Source organism: Myripristis murdjan, chromosome 24 (assembly GCF_902150065.1).
Source record: "Myripristis murdjan chromosome 24, fMyrMur1.1, whole genome shotgun sequence".
NCBI lineage: Eukaryota > Metazoa > Chordata > Actinopteri > Holocentriformes > Holocentridae > Myripristis > Myripristis murdjan.
The window spans coordinates 2,259,482-2,276,569 of NC_044003.1; the positions used below are offsets into that span (position 1 = coordinate 2,259,482).

At 45.7% G+C, this 17,088-nt stretch overlaps 1 protein-coding gene and 1 long non-coding RNA gene across 4 annotated transcripts in view; both read left to right on the plus strand.

Moving 5' to 3' along the window:
• The window catches only part of cep43 (centrosomal protein 43), a 29,863-nt gene that overhangs the window by 8,611 nt on the left and 4,164 nt on the right, over positions 1 to 17,088 (plus strand). Inside the window, exons 5-14 of one of the 3 annotated variants that reach the window (XM_030047622.1) lie at positions 51 to 188; positions 488 to 535; positions 1,277 to 1,333; positions 1,455 to 1,525; positions 2,026 to 2,087; positions 2,761 to 2,822; positions 5,122 to 5,202; positions 7,172 to 7,180; positions 8,724 to 8,777; positions 9,975 to 10,189. In XM_030047622.1, coding sequence (XP_029903482.1) covers positions 51 to 188; positions 488 to 535; positions 1,277 to 1,333; positions 1,455 to 1,525; positions 2,026 to 2,087; positions 2,761 to 2,822; positions 5,122 to 5,202; positions 7,172 to 7,180; positions 8,724 to 8,777; positions 9,975 to 10,189 — 797 coding nt within the window. The remainder of the gene's footprint in view (positions 1 to 50; positions 189 to 487; positions 536 to 1,276; positions 1,334 to 1,454; positions 1,526 to 2,025; positions 2,088 to 2,760; positions 2,823 to 5,121; positions 5,203 to 7,171; positions 7,181 to 8,723; positions 8,778 to 9,974; positions 10,190 to 17,088) is intronic. The other 2 variants (XM_030047623.1, XM_030047624.1) reach the window with 2 other exon arrangements.
• On the plus strand, positions 7,187 to 8,717 carry LOC115356463 (uncharacterized). Its single transcript, XR_003927969.1, has 3 exons — positions 7,187 to 7,636; positions 7,958 to 8,247; positions 8,338 to 8,717. It is a non-coding gene; the product is annotated as an uncharacterized LOC115356463 (long non-coding RNA).

The window sequence follows — 17,088 nt, forward strand, 5'->3', positions numbered from 1 at the left end:
GTGTGTGTGTGTGTGTGTGTGTGTGTGTGCGTGTGTGTGTGTGCGTGCAGCTGAATGGTCTGGACACGCGGGATCACGTCTGCAGGGAGTTTGGCTTCTCCGACTCGGAGGTGAACAGGAACGCTCCTCTGCTGCTGGAGCTCGTCAAGAGAGGAAGACACAAGGACAGGGCGGCCATCTTGACCGAGGTGAGCACATACACACACGCACACGCACACACACACACACACACACACACACCATGTCATTTCCACTGTGGCTGTTTATCTGACACCACAGGAACTAGATGGGTTGACCCTTCTGGACCTTTTGGTCCACAGCAAATGAGAGTGTTTCCAGGTGGTTCCTGTTGCCATGGTAACAGCTGTAGTGTGCACTGTTGTCATGGCGTTGGCAGAAGAGTTTTTTTTTTTTTTTTTTTTTCAATAACTTTATTGAAGCTGTGTGACAGAGATCAGCTGATCACGTCTCTTCTCTCTGTCGTCAGTCCGGCCTCGCCGCCCAGCAGGGAGACAAGCCTGCACACCTCCCCAAGGTAACCTGTGTGTGTGTGTGTGTGTGTGTGTGTGTGTGATGTGTGTGTGTGTGTGTGTGTGTGTGTGTGTGTGTGTGTGGGCTCAGACAGCAGTGTTGTTATCTGGGTCAGCAGGCGCCCGGCTGCCGTACTTTGGGTTTCCTGTTGACGTCTGTCCTGGTTCTGTTGGCTCCGCCCCTCGTGGCTCAAACACGCACAAAATGTTACAGCCGCAGCTCTTATTCTGAAAAGACAGCGTTCCTACGGAGCTGCTCACGGCTGCTGAAAGTCAAATTTTCCCCCTCGTGTTCCCGTCTCCCTGCAGCCGTCGCTCCCTCGGCCTCGGGACGTCCCGCCGCTGACCCGCTCTGCCCTCAGGCTTTACGAGCAGAGATGTGGGCTTTTATTTTGTTAAAGAAAAACTTTTCTTCCCAGTTTGTTTGTTGTAAATTTGTGATTTTGTAATCTTGGAATTAACTTAAATTTACCACTTTAATCTCAGAATAGAAACTTTCTTTTAAAAAGTTTCTCTGTCTCATTATTATTGTTATTATTATTATTATTATTATTATTATTATTATTTTCATTCCAGATTATGTAGGCCTGTTTCAGATCCACATGATAGGAACTGAACCAGCGGACGTCCAGAGGTGGAGATGGTGTCCAACATCTGGACTCAGTCTGGGGATGTCAGGGAAAAGAGATTTTGCCCAAAATGTTGGAATGTTCCTTTAAACTTCTTCTTCTGTTTCTTCTCTGCAGGAACTTTCGCCCAAACAGATCGCCGACGCCAGGAAGAAGTTTGATTTTTATGACAAGGTGACTGTGTGTGTGTGTGTGTGTGTGTGTGTGTGTGTGTGGCTACAGCTGATGTCATCAGTTTTCTCCCGGCCAATCACAGCTCAGCTCTCTGACCCTCTGAGTCGTTTCTCTCCTGCAGGACAGGAGCGGCTCGGTCGCAAAGGAAAATGTGAAAAGCGTCTTGGCAGATCTGTTCCCCGCTTTTAACAAGTACGACACACACACACACACACACACACACACACACACACACACACTGATTCAAAAAGCACCAACATGAGGCAGAACACACACTCTGTCTGAGTCTGTTTTTAAAGCAGGTTATCTACTTTAGTTTAGTGTTTTATTTTGAAAAGGCTTCGTTTTAGTTTAGTTTTCATTAGTTTCAGTGTCACTTTTAGTGTTTTTTGTAATGGAGGTATTTGTCAAAGATTATTTCCCATCTAGTTTTTGTCATTTTGTTAGTTTTCATTGGAAACTAATAAAACACTAAAACATAAAAAATAAAAACAAACGTAAACTAACAAACCTGCTTTAAAAACTAATTCATACTAAACTGAAATCACAAACAAGAGTCAAAACAAAGTAAAAAAACTAATGAAAAATGCTAAACTATAATAACTTGGTGTGTGTGTGTGTGTGTGTGTGTGTGTGTGTGTGTGTGTGTGTGTGTGTGTGTGTGTGTGTGTGTGTGTGTGTGTGACCTGCAGGAACATGCTGGAGAGGTTCGTCGCTGACGAGCTCAGAGCTGCAGACAAATCCTTCAGCAGGAGTGAGTTCACAGTTTGAGCGCCACCTGCAGGCCGGCCGCACAAAACCTCAACCAGCCGGGGGGAGAAATTACAAATCTCAGAATTTTCTAGATTAAATTTAGTAAATTTATGAGAAAAAAACTAGTGAAAGCTGTTTGTTCTCCTCCTGTGGGATCCAGTCTGAAGGAAATCCTGCTGGTCTGAGTCCAGAACCCCAACCTCCTCCTCAGCATCTGGACTCTGAAGAGACGTTGCTGTGACTTGGGCCGATTCAGGAGAAAACAATCTGCTGATTCTGGGCTCAGATCAGCAGGATCTCCTTGTTCCTGAATCCCATGTCAGAGTAGAATCTGCTGAGGGGATCAGCTGCAGGCCTGAGGCACGGCCAGCAGGGGGCAGCACAGGTGGAGCCTCGGACGATAGAAATAAAATGATTTTTTCCAGGTTTTTTAAAGTTTATAAATTTGCCACTTCAGTCTCTGATTTTTTTTTTTTTTTCCGAATTTTAACCCCCCCTGCCCGGCTATGTAATTATTTTTTTCATAGTTCACTGAACCCTCTGACAAGCTAAATCAAATGAAATCCTTTGTGCTGGCCCTGCTGCCGTCACAGAGGTGGTTTCCTGTTCCTGAGCTGCTGTGTGTTTCCGAGGCGCTGACCGACCCTAACCCCGACCGCTCTGTTTCTCCACAGCGCTCGACTTCCAGGAGTTCCTGGGACTCTACAGGCGTCTGTTCGCTCAGTGCAGAAGTGTGGTGAGACTCTGATTTTTCACATTCATGTCAGACTTGATCAGGATTTGCACCTGAGTCCGGTCGAACAGGCATCACCGGTGTCACAGACCCCCGTGAGATGGACATCACTCTCTCAGGAAGTTAGGATCATTCAGACACACCAACAGGATCTCAGTTTGGGAGAGAAACATACTTTTATTTTGAAGGGACGGGTGGGTGAGAGAGGATGTTTAAAGTTTTGTGAAGGTTTTATTGGTTGAAGTTTTAATTTACAGCAACTACTGCAGGATGATGTCACTGTTTAAGATTCGAAGTGGAGGCCATGTGAGGTCGTTTCATGGGGACTTTAATGTTTGAACCCCCCTCCCCCACCCCCAATAGAAAAATCATAGAAAATATGTCTTTATCTTCAGAGCAGAAGCTTGTAGAGCGACGGGGTAAAGGCCGGTGTGTTCGGTGTCCTTGGTAACCGCCTTACGGACGCTGGTTCCGGGTCTCTAAGAGGTTTGGTTCTTGAGTTATGGGCCCATTGGAGCCTCCATTATAAATGAATGGCAGCTATGTGAAATTTTCCTGTCATGAAAATCGTATTTGGTCAATAGTTAGGGAGCCATTTAGGAGCTCGTCTCTGGCTATTCTGAGTCTACTGACACCTATCTTTTTTTGGTAGCTTTATTTTTTTTCCCTCCAAACCATACTGTCATTTATTTAAAAAAAAAAAAAAAAAAAAAAAAAAAGGTAAATATTTACATGAACATGCCTTCTGTATGTAGCATAATTGTTAGTGGTCGGTGTGTTTAAAGTCAGTGAACAGAAAGACACGGATCCATTAACGATATCTGAACCGTGGCTGCAAATTTGTGATAGACTAGGAGCTTACAGGGGGGCTTTAATTTTGAAATTTGACCAGACGCTCTCTGTCGTTGCTGTGTGTGACTTCCTGCCCGGCTCGCTCCGCTCTGTCAGAAAAAGACGTGGTGTGTTTTGGCCGCTCAGGTCATGTTCAGTCACTCTCCGACGCTGAAGTATCCCTCAACCAATTCTCCAACATTTTGGGTGAATTCCTTTTTTTTTCCTGATTTCCCCACATCGAGACCAGATGTTTTAAACCGCCTCCCCCTCTGAGCGTCCAGTGGCTCGGCTCCTGTGGGTCGCATTTCATAACGAACAGCTGGGTTTCTTTCATAGTGGGAAGCTTGATGATGTGAAAAGTCAAGTTCCCACTAGGCTTTACACGATCAGGATTTTTGGGGCCGATCACCGATCAGTAGGTTTAAATAAACCGATTACCGATGCGATCACATGAGGGAGCGATATGTCTATTTAAATAACTTGTTTATTTACTGTATATACTTATGTACCGTTTACTGAGTATCACCAAAAGTATTCTCAAGCATTTTTTGCCAATGTTTAACAATCTTTGCCAAGGGTGAAACATCAGTGACCTCTAGAGGGCATCGTCATAGCAAGGCGGCGCACCGTCCAGCTCCCTCTGGATTCTTTGGGCCACCAAGCACAGAAAAGTCTCCACGTCTTCATTTGACCACGGTGCCGGTTTGCTTGCCATTTTACGACTTTGACAACTTCAGTGATGATCAATGTGCACAGCTGCTGTTGCCGCTTTTTTTTTTTTTTTTTGATGTCGGGTTTTGTTTTCCTGCAGGAGTCGTTCTCGTCACTCCCTGTCCAATCAGTTGCCTGCACGGCGTTTACGCCACATTTTCGGCTCGACTCAGCTCGACTCAGCTCGACTCAGCTCGCTTGGAACCCCGGCTGAGTAGGTGCTAAAATGGGACCTGCTAGCAGCTACTACGACCTAATGGAAAAGCTCTTAAACCGAGTAGAGCCGAGCCGAGCTGAGTAGGTACTCGTGGAAAAGGGGCAATAGTGACAGGGCTCAAAACTAACATGGCGGTGGTGTGGGACTTCTTTGGAGTAAATGAGACAGATAAAACAACGCAACGGGAGCCTCTGCAAAAAGTTTCAATACGACAATGACGTCATTGATCGGATCGGCGAATTAAGACATTACAGCCGATCACACAAATTACATAAAATGCAAAATATCCGATAGTCCGATATAGCTGATCAGATCGGTGGACAGCCTAGTTCCCACAGTGTAAATTTGCAGAGATTGTTTTTGCAGAACAGCAATGTCCCTACTGAAAGTACTACCATACCCAGCATGCACTGGTTAGTTGTCTGAAAAAAAAAAAATAACACACTGGACTGGGTTTTGCTCTTGTCAGAAACTCTGATCAGATTAGATTAGATGAGATTAGAGGCAGAGGGAGCTGATCTGGTGCTCGTCTTTCTTCAGGTGGCTCAGGACTCGGGGGACGGCAGCCATCCCGCCGGCCGCGTCCCGGACGACAAAACCAGCCCGTCGCCCGCCAGCAAGGTACGTCCGGTGAAACGCACGAATCACAGCCCGAGCAGGAGCTGTCTCTGATAACCACCGCTGATGCTGTGTGTCACGACCCCCCCGTGTGGGACCCCGTCACCTCCGCTCAGTCTGAGTCTATGAGGATTTATCTCCATGTTTGAATTTCTGCTTATTTCGAGCAAATTTTTAGCAAGATTTTACCGTCCAAAATCCTGTGTCTATTTTTGTTCCTGTGTGAAATCTGTTTTTAAGCCTTCGGGTCCTACATGTGAGGGGTTATTGTTGCATGAAGGAGTGGGAGCATCATGAACTCAACTGAACTAATGCCGGAAAACCTTTTTATTGGCTCTTAGATTTTGTCTGCAGACGTTGTGGGTAACATTTCGGCGTTGGGCATGAGGCATTATGAGGCTTCGTAGGCACATTATGGAAATAGTGTGAGTGCGGTTCAGTCATTATGCTCATGGCACAAGTAATGAAATACGTCTGAAGGTGAATCAGAAACCGAACACGACGCAGACGCTTGCTCTACATTACTCTGCTTCTTCCACAGCTTTTTACCAAAGACTGAAATTTACATGAAATGTTGATTTGAGGTGTCGGTTCCCCTGGTTTCAGTCTCTCTCCTCGACCCGCGAGTTTGAAAGTGTGGTGAGAATCAGGGGAACTGTTAAAACATTCTGATTATATTTAGCTTGATAGGAAACATCCAGTGATGCTCACCTACTTTTGAACACACACACACAAAAAAATGCACCTTGCAAAATTGATGGTAGTTTGTTGAGACTCAACAGACCAAGAACTGACCAAAGAGCACACAGTCTACCATGTTATTTACATAATTCACACAATGCACATACTACATACCGATGCAAATATTTTCATGTTTCTCTTTTTTTTTCTTTGTTATAATTATAATATATTCATGTGTTGAGAATTTGTGCAGCTGCAACTGACCCGATTTCCTCTCGGGGACCAATAAAGCATTTCTGATTCTGATTCTGACAGATTCAGCCATCAGGTTTTGTGCTTGTGACACGTTTCAGTTGAGTCTAGATGGTGGCAGGTTTACGCACTGCACCTTTAACTCAAAACAAATGTATTTTTGTGGCCGAGCAGGAAGCTGTAGGTAACCGCTGATCTCTAACACACACTCGATGGATAATATATGATACCACAGGAAGTGTGTCAGCCGCCATATTGGTGCACCCAAAGGAAGCTGAAGATGTGCAGCGTAGCTTGAAAAAAAAAAAACAGCTAATTGTGTGTGTGTGTGTGTGTGTGTGTGTGTGTGTGTGTGTGTGTGTGGAGTCCGCAGTGTATTGATCAAACATTATTGCAGCTGTGTCGATCGTCTCGGCGGTTTAAAAACAGGATTTTACACGAACCGAGCTGCTGCATTTAGACGCCGGTTATCATCCGTTCATGTTTAGCATCATATCATATCATGTCGCATCACATACACTTTGTTTTAGATCTGTGTGCGCACTCACAGGGAGGACAAGGCTCACCTGTCCGTTAACAATAAAAGGTAAATTCAAAAAATCCAACCTGTATTTTCCATTTCCTTCAATAAAGCTCATAGCCGACAGATTGTTTGCGTCATTAAAAGGTGGAAACTTCGACCGAGAGAGGTAAAGGTTATGGATTGCAGATTTAGTGATTGTAACTCCTGTGTTGCAGAGTTGGGTGTACCCATATGGCAGAGATTTCCTATAGAACAGACAAACAAAATCCCCAATAACCTCTGATTCAGCACATCATGGACGAGCAGACACACATGGTTCTGGTTTGTTGGGTCGGCGTGGGACAGCTTGAATTCATACGTACTCTTGAAAGACTGAGCTTTACCAAGGCTGGTTATGCGACTTCCCTCAGTAACGACGTTACAGAGACAAACTCTGTATAGAAACGAGTTGAAATGGCCTTTCACAGCATGTCTGATGACAAAAGACGCCTCTGTTCTCATGCTGTCTGAGGGCAGGACGAGGAGGTCAGTGAACTTTCCCAAAGCTCTGCCGTAGTCCTCTGCTGCTCTGCGGTGCTTCTGAAGCTGACAGCCTCAGAGCCGATAGATACTGCAGTTTTCACCAAGCCGATAAGTTCCTCGCTGTGACGTGTCCAGAAGATCAAAGTAGTTTTAACGCTTTAATGTAGAACTTGATCGGTCGCTGGTTTCTAGAAGCCGTTTCTACGAGCCAATAGTCGCTGTAAGGTCTCTAGAAGCTGGTAGTTGTGGAAGATGACTAGAAGCTGGAAGTCACTGGAAGGTTTCTTGAAGCTCGTAGTCACCGTAAGCTTTCTAGAAGCTGACTCTAGAAGCTGGTAGTCACTGGAAGCTTTCTAGAATCTGGCAGTCACTGTAAGATTTCTAGAATATGTTTCTAGAAGCTGATTGTCAATTTAAGCTCTCTAGAAGCTTTTTCTGGAAGCTGGCAGTCACTCTAAGGTTTCTAGCAGACAGTAGTCACTGTAAGCCACAGGTGTCAAACTCGTGCCATGGAGGGCCAAGAGGCTGCAGGTTTTCATTCCAACCAACAACTCCACCAGGTGACTTCACTGATTAGTCCCGCCTCTCTGTTTGGAGGTAGGGTGATCAGTGAAATCACCTGGTGGAGTTGTTGGTTGGAAAGAAAACCTGCAGCCTCTTGGCCCTCCATGGCACCAGTTTGACACCCCTGCTGTAAGCTATTTCAAAGCTGTTTCTAGAAGCTGGCAGTCACTGGAAGCTTTCTAGACGCAGTTTCTGGAAGCTTGTAGTCACTGTAAGATTTCTACAATATGTTTCTAGAAGCTGATGGTCAATGTAGGCTCTCTAGAAGCTTTTTCTGGAAGCTGGCAGTCACTCTAAGGTTCCTAGCAGACAGTAGTCACTGTAAGCTATTTCAAAGCTGTTTCTAGGAGCTGGCGGTCACTGTCAGGTTTCCAGAAGCTGCTTCTAGAAGCTGATAGTCACTAATAAGGTGTATAGAAGCTGTTAGTTTTTGTAAACCTTCTAGAAGCTGGCAGTCACTGGAAGCTTTCTAGACGCAGTTTCTAGAAGCTGGTACTCACTGTAAGGTTTCTGGAAGCTTTTAGTCACTGTAAGATTTCTACAATATGTTTCTAGAAGCTGATTGTCAGTGTAGGCTCTCTAGAAGCTTTTTCTAGAAGCTGGTAGTCACTCTAAGCTTTCTAGCAGACAGTAGTCACTGTAAGCTATTTCAAATTTGTTTCTAGAAGCTGGCGGTCACTGTCAGGTTTCCAGAAGCTGCTTCTAGAAGCTGATAGTCACTATAAGGTGTAGAGAAGCTGTTAGTTTTCGTAAACCTTCTAGAAGCTGGCAGTCACTGGAAGCTTTCTAGACACAGTTTCTTGAAGCTGGTAGTTACTGTAAGCTCTCTAGAAGCTGGTCTTCACTGTCAGGTTTCCAGAAGCTGTTTCTTGAAGCTGATAGTCACTGTAAGATGTCTAGAAGCTGGTCTTCACTGTAAGAAGCTGGTAGTGGATGTAAGATGTGTAGAAGCTGATAGCTGCCTTGTGACTCTCCTGCTCAGATCCCCAGGTATAAAGGCCATAAGCACAGAGGACAGGAGCAGAGAGCTGCCAAGGTAAAAGCATGAGGAGTAGAGTAGCTCTGTTAGCAGCTCAACCTTGGGAATCAGACTCTACTCACACGCATCTCAGCGCTGTGCACCTGTGCAAACTCTTAACATTTATAACCGGGGAGAAGAATCATCTGTAGAAAAATATGACCTAGTTTACAGTCATGTTGCCCAGATGCTATCAGCAAACATCAAAGTCAAGGCAAACTAGATGCTGTTCAAGAAAGTAAGATGTGGAAAGAGGGTGTTAATTTTGAAAAAGAAAGTGTGTAGGAAGGCTGCCTGGTGATGTATATTCCCGCAGCACCCTGTCCCATGGTTGACCTGATTTCTGCTGCTATAAAACCAATGAGCTGGCTGCGACCGTGATATTAATCATACAAGCACATACCAATACATTTCCTGCACCTGCCCAGATTCAGCCTGGAAGAGTCACTACAAAGCTGCTTTTCTTGCATGTCTATTACTAACCCTTCTGCCAAGGCTGCACAGTTAATCATAGGTAACTGTATATCACCATTTTAAATTTGATTAACCCCTTACATTTACATTTATGATTAACCCTTTGAAACCTGAGCAAATTTATTTGATTTGTTTCAAAATCTTGGGGAAAAAAGGTGCTGAGCAGATTAACAGGAAATGACCAGAAAGTTACTAAAATGATTTATAATTATTATAATAATTAATGCATATGTATGCAATTAAACTACAAGACAATTATGACAAAAACACCACAAAAATCATTAAAAAATTATAAAAAATAAATAAAAATGAGAATAATTCCCGCTAAGAATCAAAAGGGGTATTATTATCAACAACCAACAGACAAGAATGCAGCGCTCAGATCCAGAAAGCATTGTTTTACTTCCCAAATGTGGATTATCATTTGCTATCTTTGGTTTAAACCAGATTAACACAAACAAGGCACACATGATGGGCATGCTGCATGTGGGTTTTAGTTATAACCCCAAGTAATAACGAAGAATTCATTTATTTGAGTTTAGTGACTGACTTGTTTGTGAAATAAATCAGTTGAATTTGCTGAAGGTTCAAAGGGTCGATGCCGTCGCAGCATCTTAGCACCATGAGAGCTCAGGAACGCTGCCCGGCCGCATCAGCCTGTAAGTCACCAGCTGCACGTGTGTGTGTGTGTGTGTGTGTGTGTGTGTGTGTTGCTGTCTGTGTCGTGGTGCCGCTGAGCAGAGTGTGGAGTTGAACCGCAGCGACAGCAGCGCCTTCCCTGCCGGTAAAGTGGACGTCCAGCCGGGATCCAGACACAGCGAGGCGCCGGGAGACAAAAGTTCCTCCTCCAGCCTGAAGAAGGCGCTGGACCTGGAGCTGGAGGTGGAGGAGGACCCGGACGATGGAGATTCCTTCTTCGACGACCCTCTGCCCAAACCGCAGAAGACCTACGGCTGGTGAGAACAAACTGGCTCGGCCGCGTTTGTGCCGATTTAAAGAAAAGACGCTTTTTCTCTCTCATGCTGACAAACGCCAGCAGCTGATCCTGCCATCACAGAATCACAACACCTCATTCACCTCCATCAGAGCGCTGACCATCTCTGCTTCAGGCAGAACGGTGTGACAGATAAATCAGCTCTTCATTAAAGATAGAAAAATAAACCCGAGATACAGATAATCTCTAGCCTCGCCTGCGGTTTCAGTTTCCACCACCTCACCGTTTCCTGACAGCAGAAACAGCCAGGTGCATTAATTCAGCTAACTCAGTGCAAAGCCAAGAAAAGACTAAATGGATATTCAGATTTGCCAGGGATTAAAAAAAAAATAGAGACAGAATCTGTTTCAGACACAAGCAAACCCTGCAAACTCTCTGAGGATCAGGATACAGTAACTGGGTGAATGGAAGCTGATCTTCACTGTAGTTCAAATCACAAATTCAGCATTATGAGAGAAGAGTTGCTTTCTGTCTCTGAGCACATAGAGAGGCTAAATTCAGCCTCAGGTGTGTGTGGTGTAGCAGGATTAACTGTGAGACTGTGCGTGTGCGTGTGTGTGTGTGTGTGTGTGTGTGTGTGTGAGCAGCGGCTCTCCCTCAGCAGAAAAGGCTTCATCTGACAGGACAAACAGTCACAGAGAGTAAGTATCAGCGGAGTCTCAGGAAGCAGCATCCTTCCTAGAAAACATTTGAGTGTAATCCTAATCTGTGTAGGTGACGGTCTGAGGCCGGGATCAGACTGCAGGAGTTTTAACACACACTGACGTTCTTCCCTCTAATCTCAAACATGCACACACACTGCAGGATTTGAAAATAACAGCTCATCACAACACTGCAGGATATTATTAAGATTATCACACCAGACCCCCCAAACCTGTCCAGCACACCTGTCCAATACACCTGTCCAGCACACCTGTCTAACAGCTGGTTGTTGGCCGCTGTCATCCCAGTCAGATGTGGCGACGTAATCATCCAGATTTTAAATCCTAAATATCAAACGTGCTTGAAAATGATCAGGGCGGCACAGATGAGTCTTTGAGCTGTCGGGAGCTGTCCGATCTGTAAACTGCTCAAATTACCAGATAATCTGGATCTGTAAACCCTCACAAGACCAGGTAGTCTGGATCTGGAAACCCTTCACAAGATCAGATAATCTGGATCTGGAAGCCCCTCACAAAACCAGATAATCTGGATCTGGAAACCCCTCACAAAACCAGATAATCTGGATCTGGAAGCCCCTCACAAAACCAGATAATCTGGATCTGGAAGCCCCTCACAAGACCAGATAATCTGGATCTGTAAACCCCTCACATGACCAGATAATCTGGATCTGGAAGACCCTCACAAGACCAGATAATCTGGATCTGTAAACCCCTCACATGACCAGATAATCTGGGTCTGTAAACCCCTCACATGACCAGATGATCTGTGCTGAACATCAGTAGATGAATCCTCTGATTGTCAGGGGGTTGAATTGGGGTTAAATCGGCCCATAACTCCTGTAATCTGAGCCCGAGCTGCAGGAGGTGGCTGTTAGCATGGCCTCAGGGACACAAGTCAGTGTCTGCAGGTCTGGATTAGGCCTGAAAAATCACTTTGACGGGTCTGAAACCCTTCATGGTGTCATCAGACCTGTGAGGATGCTGCTTATTCATTCATTCTCGCTGTAATTTCAGATTAGTTTATGTTGTAGTTTCAGTTTGCCTCAGTCTGCCTCAGTGAACGCTGCAGCCGCCTGTCCCTCAGCTGGAACCCGGCTCGTTCTGAATTGAATCTATCGCAAATCATTGATCACCAACTTGAAAACACTTGGATTTAGTCCTGTAATCCAGCTGGAGTGCTCAAGATGCATAATCCATGTAATGTTGAGCCACTTCCAGTTTGTTTCAGTGGAGTTTCTCGACTTGCTGAACTCATTTCCCTGCAAACTGCTTGTGGCTGGTCACAGTCATGATTTCTAGCATTCAGATTATAGTCTCATTCATGTAATCTGATGGTGGCCAGCCCGGTCAGAGCTCTGTCACTTTCTGTTTTCTCTCTAGTTTGGAGTTTCCTGTCAGCGTCGCCTCTCCCCTCTTCTCTTCTTCTGTCTTCTCTTTATTTTCTCCATGTTTCTAGCTAGAGCTGGGACGATTCCATATGTATTGCGATCCTGCAAGTATTGCAGTTTGATTTTATGATTCATTGTGATTTTTGTTTTGAATTCATTGAAGAGTCTCAGCTTTCCAGTCAAAGCCAAGTGATGCAACTCCAATGGCTCTTTTCCACGAGCACCTACTCGCCTCGACTCGGTTTCGGTGGTTTTCCATTACACAGGGTTCCCGCGGGGTCTTAAAAAGTCTTAAAAGCATTGAATTTCCGAATTTGGAAATAATACCTTAAAAAGACTTGAAAAAGTCTTGAATTTTGATATCTAGGTCTTAAAATTTGTTCTGTATGTAACTTCTCCGTATCGCATTTCTCGTCAAACGTTTCATTTGTCAACCACGATTATTTTGATAAAATAACGTAAACAAAGAGCGGCGGAACCAATAATTTCGAACACAGTTCAGCCCTGGGAAAATGCTATGAATACGTCACTGAAGTCCTCGCGCTACAGCAGACACAAGACTACGAACGACAAGACAAGTAGTTGTTTTTTTTAACGTTAGATAGTTAATTCACACTTGGGAAATGGGGAAATGTAAATTCAACGAAGTGTGGATGGGTAAAATTTCTTTCTGTCATTGGTTAAAATCTGTGGTAGATAACGTTTTTGAAGCCTAGCCTACTGCACCTTGTGCAAAACGAGGACTCAGCTTGGAACAATAGGGGTGAAAGGCGATGGACTCGCACGTCAAATCGGCCAGGCACATTAACTACACCAGAGGAAAGGAACAAACTCCTTCAATCACCGCCAGGTTCCCACCAGCTAACACTAGCCAGCTAGCTGCTAGTTCTCCTTCAGCCCTTCCTGCTACAACTGCAGAAGCAACAACGTTAGAGCCGATCTACGCGTGTCTTTCGGGTCCACGCCAACGCTGAAAGCAGAGGTGCTGTGGACTCTTCACACCATTGCGAAATACCAGTCCTACAATGGAAACAAGGGTATTTCACATCTTTTCAAGTGCATGTTCCCCAACTCTGACATTCAAGGAGTTCATTTTTCTTTGCCGGTAGGGATGTGAAACAGGCCGAGAAATAGGTATTAATTTTTTGATATAAATGGTCTTAAAAAGGTCTTAAAAAGACTTGAATTTAACTTGAAGAAACCTGTAGGAACCCTGTTACAGTTGAGTCCCAGCTCGCCGTGGGTGGAGTCGTCATAGCGACGCGGCGCACCGTCCAGCTCCCTCTGGATTCTTTGGGCCACCGAGCACAGAAAAGTCTCCACCTCTTCATCTGACCGCAGTGCCGGTTTGCTCGCCATTTTCCGACTTTGCCAACTTCAGTGATGATCAATGTGCACGGTCACTGTTGCTATTTTTTTTATTATTATTATTTAAATGCCGGGTTTGGTTTTCATGCAGGAGTCGCTCTCATGTGTCGTCGCTCCCTGTCCAATCAGTGGCCTGCACGGCTCAGCTCGACTCAGCTCACTTGGAGCCCCGGCCGAGTAGGTCCAAAATTAGTACCTGGCACCAGGAACTACCACCTGATGGAAAAGCTCTCAAAGCGAGCCGAGTCGAGCTGAGTAGGTGCTCATGGAAAAGTGCCTCAAGACTGTTTAGGCCCCAGTCTGCACACACACACCATTTTACAACAGGCCACAAGAACACATGTGGACTGCAGGCTTTGGGGCCCAAACTGCATGGGATTAGCAGAAGGTGGGCGTGTCTGCAAAGGGGAGAGAACCCATTTTCATTCACACAGCTGGAGGTCAGAGGTCAAGGGACCCTGCTGGTGACAGACATGACAGATTTACTGTAAATCATTGCAGTATGAAAAAACTGTTAGAAGAATTGTTAAAAAAAAAAGAATTGCAATACGTGAGTGAATTGATCCCCCTTCACTTGCCGCCTGTCCTCCACCTGTCCTCCTTTACTTTCTTCTTCTTCTCCTTCACCTTGACCCAGCTGTCACCTTGAGTTCCCGCCTCGTGCTTCCTGTCAACCTGTTTGCTGACCCTGTCTGACACGCCCTTGTTTTCTTCCTGTCTCCTTCCTCTTACCTGTCTCTGCCTCTTTGCACCTGTCTGCCTGCCCTCCCTTTGCTCCTGCTTCCTCCCACCTGCTCCTCGCCCTCCCCGACCCTGCGGCGCCGTCCCTCCGAGGGAGGAGAGGCTCTGCGGGCGGCTCGTCTCCCCGATGAGGCGAGGCACGAGCCTCAACGAGTGAGTCTGCACGGTCGCCTCGTCCAATCAGACGACTCGCATCTCAGCTCGGCGGGACGTTAATCTGATGCGCTCGGCGGCGGCGGGCGGTTTGATTCCTGATGTTGGCGGCCAAATGTGGTTTGGTTTCTCGTAGTGACGACTAACTTAGCAACCACACGCTGTTGATTTCCCAGCATGCATCTGAGAAGCTTGGGGAGAAAACTGGGGTGTAAAAGATCGTTTGAACCCGTCGCCTGCTGCTTTTCAAGAAAACATTTTTTTTTTAAATCTTAAAGGAATATTCCAGTGTTTTGGGCAAAATCTCCTTTCCTGGCGTCCCCAGACTGACACCAGATGTTGGACACCATCTCCACCTCTGGACGTCCGGTGGTTTTCACGTCCTTTTCACTTTGACAGAGCCAGGCTAACGACTCCCATAGACTTCAAGTCTTTATGCTAAGCTAACAGGAAATGCTATCGATAGGAACTGAACCACTGGAGGTGCAGAGGTGAGAATGGTGTCCAACATCTGGTCTCAGTCTGGGGATGTCGGGGAAAGAGGATTTTGCCAAAAATGTTGGAATAATACTTAAAGTGAAGATAAAAATTAACCACCACACGACAACAACAACAGCAACACTGCTGAAACACTGTTGATGGTCGGTCATGTGACCTGTGTGTGTTTATCGTGTGATTTTGTTGAGTGAACCTGAGCTAATTTTTATCTTCACTGAGATGCTCACTGTGACCGACTGTGTTAATCTGTGGTTTTTTGTCTGCACAGTAAAGGAACTTGATACTTGAAACATCCATGTTAAAGTGATATTCCACCCTAAAATACATCTCTAATGTGTGACGGCGTTTTAGGGCCATTGTAGGGGAAAAATTACGCAGAGATTAAAGTCGCAAATTTACGAGAAAAAAAAAAATCACAAATTTATGAGAAGAAAACTCAGAAAACTGTTTTTTCTCCTCCTCTGTCGGCTCCACATGTGCTGCCCCCTGCTGGCCGTGTCTCAGGCCTGCAGCTGATCCCCTCAGCAGATTCTACTCTGACATGGGATTCAGGAACAAGGAGATCCTGCTGATCTGAGCCCAGAATCAGCAGATTGTTTTCTTCTGAATCGGCCCAAGTCACAGCAACGAGGAGGAGGTTGGGATGCTAAACTTACAGCTTTAATCTTGGGAATTTTGAGTTTCTTTTCTCAGAATATCAGCCTCCCCGCCCCCCTGGGTTCTGTTATTTCTTCCCCCTGCAGTGGCCTCATTACGCCGTCGTTTTAATCTGTGATTTCTTTGTGAGACAAAACCCTGAAGCTGCTCCTCGGCGGCTGAACGTGAGCCTGACTGTTGTGTGGATTTGTAGAAAGTTTGTTTCAGCTTGTAAAATGAATTCTTCATAGCGTCAAGAGGGGAAAAACAAGTGTGTGTGTGTGTGTGTATCAGTGTGAAGCGCCGCCGGGGGGCTTTCACTGCCTCTATGGAGTCAGATTACCATCCAGTGTCAACTCCATGCAACTTTAATGACGGCTGTGGGTAAAGTGGGTCACAGCCGCGGCTCCGAGGACAGAGTCTGGGATGTAGACGAGAATAGGAACACGGTGTTGAGGATGAGGCTCGGCGGCTCCGGGGTTTGTCTCACTTTTCCACGCTGGCCTGGATATGAGGCGTGAGGCTTTACACTGCAAAAACGCAAAATCTTACCAAGATTATTTGTCTTATTTCAAGTCAAAAATGTCTTATTTCTAGTCAAAATATCTCATTACACTTAAAATAAGACATGATCACCTCAGAAGTAACTTGTTTTTAGACAATTTTCAGACAATTTTGACTAGGAATAAGACAAATAATCTTGGTAAGATTTTGAGTTTTTGCAGTGTACTGAGTCTGATTTTGAGAGGAGTTTCCCTTTAACGCACCTGCTGCATGATGGGTGTGTACAGAAACATGAGGCCCTTTTCGACTGTCCGACTGTCATTTTTAAGTTGCACGCGGTTCAAACTAGTAATTTTAAGCTCCTAAATTCTGACAGATTATATCAGCCTCAAGAGCTTTTACCCGTTTTTCCTCCCGGCCAGCAGGGGGCGGCGGCGCCCCGGCTGTGTTTGTTGTTTGCTTTGTGTCGTTTGGCCGTTGGTTTTGCTTCATGTCGTCGTCCGTCCTCTGACCGCTCGGGTGTTGTCATGGCAACGCCTGGACCGGTCAGGATGGAGATGGACGGCCCTGCTGGCTCCTCCCTCAGGTGTCGCAGGGCCCAAACCAGCCTCCAGGAACTTGAACCTGGAGCCTCGTCGTTGCCGTGGAAACGATTCGGGACCCCGCGAGGCCGCCTCGCAAAGTCCTCACAGTCGAGAAGGGCCAACCTGTTTATTAACCCCGCCCCCTTTTTGTTTGTTTGTTTGTTTATTGGTGTGCATGTTTTTCACTCTGCTCTTATGTCTCTCTCTCTCTCTCTCTCTCTCTCTCTCTCTCTCTCTCTCTCTCTCTCTCTCTCTCTGTCTCTCTCTCCTCTCTCTCTCTCTCTCCTCCTCTCTGCCTGTCCTCCTCTCTCCTCTCTCCTCTCTCTC